Below are 3,587 nucleotides of genomic sequence, written 5' to 3'. Positions count from 1 at the left end.
AATTGGATAAACAAGCCGAGTTGATAAAGACTCTTCAGGCTGAATCAGCGGCCAAAGACAAGCGCTTGACTGACCTTGCCACCAAAAGCCGAGATCAGGCCTTGGAGTGTGCCAGTCATAAGATGGAGCTTGTCCGGGCTAAGGTGGACAAGAAATGGCTGCTGGCGGAAGGAATTCCCAAGGTATGTATCTTAACTTGTTGTGAATAACCAAATTGCTAATGATTATTTATCTTTAATTATTCCAATAGGTCATCGCCGATGTCCGAGCGAGTGATGAACTTGGGAATTGTGTCGCCATTCTGTTGAACGCGTCCAAGCAAGTTGGCCGTCAGCAAGGCTTCCAAGAAGGCTATAAATTTGCTTCGGAATCCAAGCTTCCGGAAGAATATGTTTTGTATGGCCAGGATACCGCTGCCGTCCTCATCCATAAAACAAAAGCTTTTGATACATTGAAGTTTTCTTTGGCGGAGCAGATATCTGATCTTGCGGACAAGGAGGATAACATTGAACAACTAAAGGACCTCCTTGATCTTGATGAGGGAGATGAAGAAAACGACGCGGAAGACGGGAACGCGGATCATAGAGATGCAGCGTTGTTAATATATTTTTTCCTTCCTTGTAATTTAAATCTCTCTGTAATCCCTTTTGATAAGTAAAAAGAATTTTTGTTGTCCGGTACACTTTGTTTTGTTCTTCATAATATAAGTGTTTGTAGGATCTTCTTTGTTTGTCAATAATGGATTACATAATAACACATATTACATAATTGAAATAGAATTTCCATAGAGGAGGCATAAGCCGAATTACAAAAAATGAAATTACATAACTTTGCTAGTCTATTTAGGCACGCAGGCCGAAAAGAAAAAAAACGTATTACATGTAACACTTCTTTAATTGGGCCCCGTTCCAAGTTCTAGGAATCTCAGTTCCATCCAACTTTTCCAACTTGTAGACACCTTTAGATAACACTATTTTAACTCAATAAGGCCCTTCCCAAGTCGGGGCCAACTTGCCCGGAGGCCTCATTGTTGCGGAAGACAAAGTCTCCCGCATCGAACTCACATTTTTGGTCACGCGAGTTATAATATTTTTTCAATTGGCATTTATAATTGTGCTCGCGGATCGATGCTAATTCCCGCCTCTCCTCGAGTAGGTTAAGATTCATCCGGAGTTCATGATCATTGTCATCAATCAATAAAACTCTTGTGGATGGGATCCCAATCTCGGCTGGAATCATGGCTTCTGTGTCGTAGGTTAAACTAAAGGGGGTCTCAGAATTACTATAATTCTTTTGGGTGCGGAAGGCCCAAAACACATGGGGCAACTCGTCAACCCAACCCGTCCGTTTAGTTCCTAACCTTGCTTTGATTCCTTCCTTGATTTTCCGGTTGGTTCTCTCAACCTGACCGTTTGCTTGCGGGTGGGTTACGGATGTGAAAATTTGAGAGATCTGCAATTCTTTCAACCATTCATGTAGCCCATTGTCAGAAAACTGAGTACCTTTATAACTAACGAGTTCCAACGGAAGACCAAACCGGCTGATTATGAATTCCCACAGGAATATCTTAACACTTGCTGCTGTTATGGAAGCAACTGGTTTGGCTTCCACCTACTTCGTGAAGTAGTCGATGGCTACTATTAAAAACTTGACGCGTCCCGGGGCTTCGGGGAAAGGTCCCATTATATCGATAACCCATTTCTGGAACGGGCATGTTGAAGTGACTGGAACGAGTTCGTTCTTTGGTCGCAGTGTATTGGGAGCATGACGTTGGCACAATCACACTTCCTGATTTCATGCACAGCGTCCAGATGCATTCCCGGCCAGTAATTCCCGGCATTCATCAATTTTTGTACAAATATACGCGGGCCAGCGTGAAGACCACAGATGCCTTCATGAACTTTTCTGATTAAATAATTCGCATCCTCAGCATCCACACATCGAAGTAGTGGACCAAAGAAGGATCGTCGGTAAAGAACACCGTCATGCATCTGATAGTTCAAGGCTTTGTGTTTTATCTTCCGGACCACGGTTTTTCCTTCCGGGAGAGATCTTGATGACAAGTATGCTATGATGGGTGTCATCCAAGATTCCACTCCAGTTTGTATTACCAAAACTTGATGTTGTGGGACAGATGTGCGATCCAGTATTTCAATGCGGATGTCTTTAGCGAAGTGTTTGAAGTTCGTTGAAGCTAGCTTGCTAAGGGCATCCGCTGACTTGTTTTCACTTCCTTTTATGTGAATTACTTTGCACGAAGAAAACTGAAGCATCAAATCTTTCGCCTGTGACACGTCTGAAGCCATTACATCATTCTTTGCTTTGTAAGTTCCATTGATTTGTCCCGCAATCAACATGGAATCCACGCGGGCTTCCAAGTGTCTCACCCAAAGCTTTTTGGCTATCCATAAGCCCGCCAAGAAAGCTTCATACTCTGCCTCGTTGTTAGTACTCTTAAAGTCTAACTTTATGGCATATGTAAATTCATGGCCTTCGGGATTGACTAGCCTGAGGCCTGCGCCAGATCCCTCGCTACTTGAAGCCCCGTCCGTGAACAATGACCAAACTTGTCCTTGATCCGGAGGTGCTTAGGGTTGCTGCTCAATCAAACATTCTTTCTCTTTGTGTTTCGGGACTTCAGTAACGAAGTCCGCCAACACCTGTCCCTTAATTGTTGGCCTAGGTTTATACTCTATCGCATGTTCACTTAACTCGATGGCCCATTTCGCCAATCGCCCAGACAATTCTGGCTTACTGAGAACGTTCTTGAGCTTGTATCTAGTTGACACGTTGATGGGGTGCCCCTGAAAGTACATGCGGAGGCGTCGGGCGGCATAGACCAGTGCTAAGACAAGTTTTTCCAACATTTAATATCTAGTCTCTGGATCTGATAATGTTCTGCTGACGTAATAGATTGGCGTCTGAACGTTTTTTCTATACGTCATGAGTATAACCCCAATAGCAGTGTCTGATGCCGACAAATATAACGCCAAAGGTTCTCCCGCATAAGGTGCTGTCAACGTGGGTAGTTCCATCAAACATTTTTTAACCTCCAAGAAAGCTTGTTCCGCTTCCGCGGTCCATTTGAATTGTGCTTTCTTGAGGCAGTTTCTTAATGTTGAGACGAATGGATAAGATTTGGCTGCGTGATTTGCTAGAAAGCGATTCAGGGCAACCAATCGACCATTCAGCGTCTGAACCTCTTTGAGGTAGGAAGGAAAAGGCATGCGGGCTACATCTTAGACCTTGTCCGGATTAGCTTTGAATCCCGCACCAATAACAATTACTCCCAGAAATTTTCCTTGTTTCATTCCAAACAAACATTTGGCTGGATTCAGCTTCATGTTGATACCCCTCAAAGTTTCGAATGTCTCTTCGATGTCTCTCAACATTTGATCTTCCTCAATGCTTTTGATTACAGGGTCGTCCATATAGACTTCCAAGTTCCGACCAACCTGATTCTTAAATGCTATATCCATCAGTCGTTGATACGTGGCCCTTGCATTCTTTAGTCCGAAAGGCATCATTTTGTAGCAAAAGGTGCCTTGATCAGTACGAAATGTTGTTTTGTCCTCATCACCTGCAGC

The 3,587-nt window shown here is 43.6% G+C and overlaps 1 protein-coding gene across 1 annotated transcript; it reads right to left on the bottom strand.

Moving 5' to 3' along the window:
• Positions 1-1,682: 1,682 nt before the first annotated feature.
• On the bottom strand, positions 1,683-2,357 carry LOC143602758 (uncharacterized). Its single transcript, XM_077079765.1, has one exon. The coding sequence runs from the start codon at positions 2,355-2,357 to the stop codon at positions 1,683-1,685; it is 675 nt and encodes a 224-aa protein (XP_076935880.1).
• Between the last annotated feature and the right edge of the window lie 1,230 nt (positions 2,358-3,587).

Source organism: Bidens hawaiensis, unplaced genomic scaffold (assembly GCF_021521415.1).
Source record: "Bidens hawaiensis isolate Kalapana, Puna unplaced genomic scaffold, B.hawaiensis_p1.1 tig00059791_1, whole genome shotgun sequence".
Taxonomy (NCBI): Eukaryota; Viridiplantae; Streptophyta; class Magnoliopsida; order Asterales; family Asteraceae; genus Bidens; species Bidens hawaiensis.
Note: the sequence above shows the minus strand (reverse complement) of the source record. Positions and strands in the feature narration are given on the sequence as shown.

Excerpts from the sequence above, each read along its gene's own strand:
- LOC143602758 (XM_077079765.1), bottom strand. The coding sequence starts at position 2,357 with ATGTTGATTGCGGGACAAATCAATGGAACTTACAAAGCAAAGAATGAT.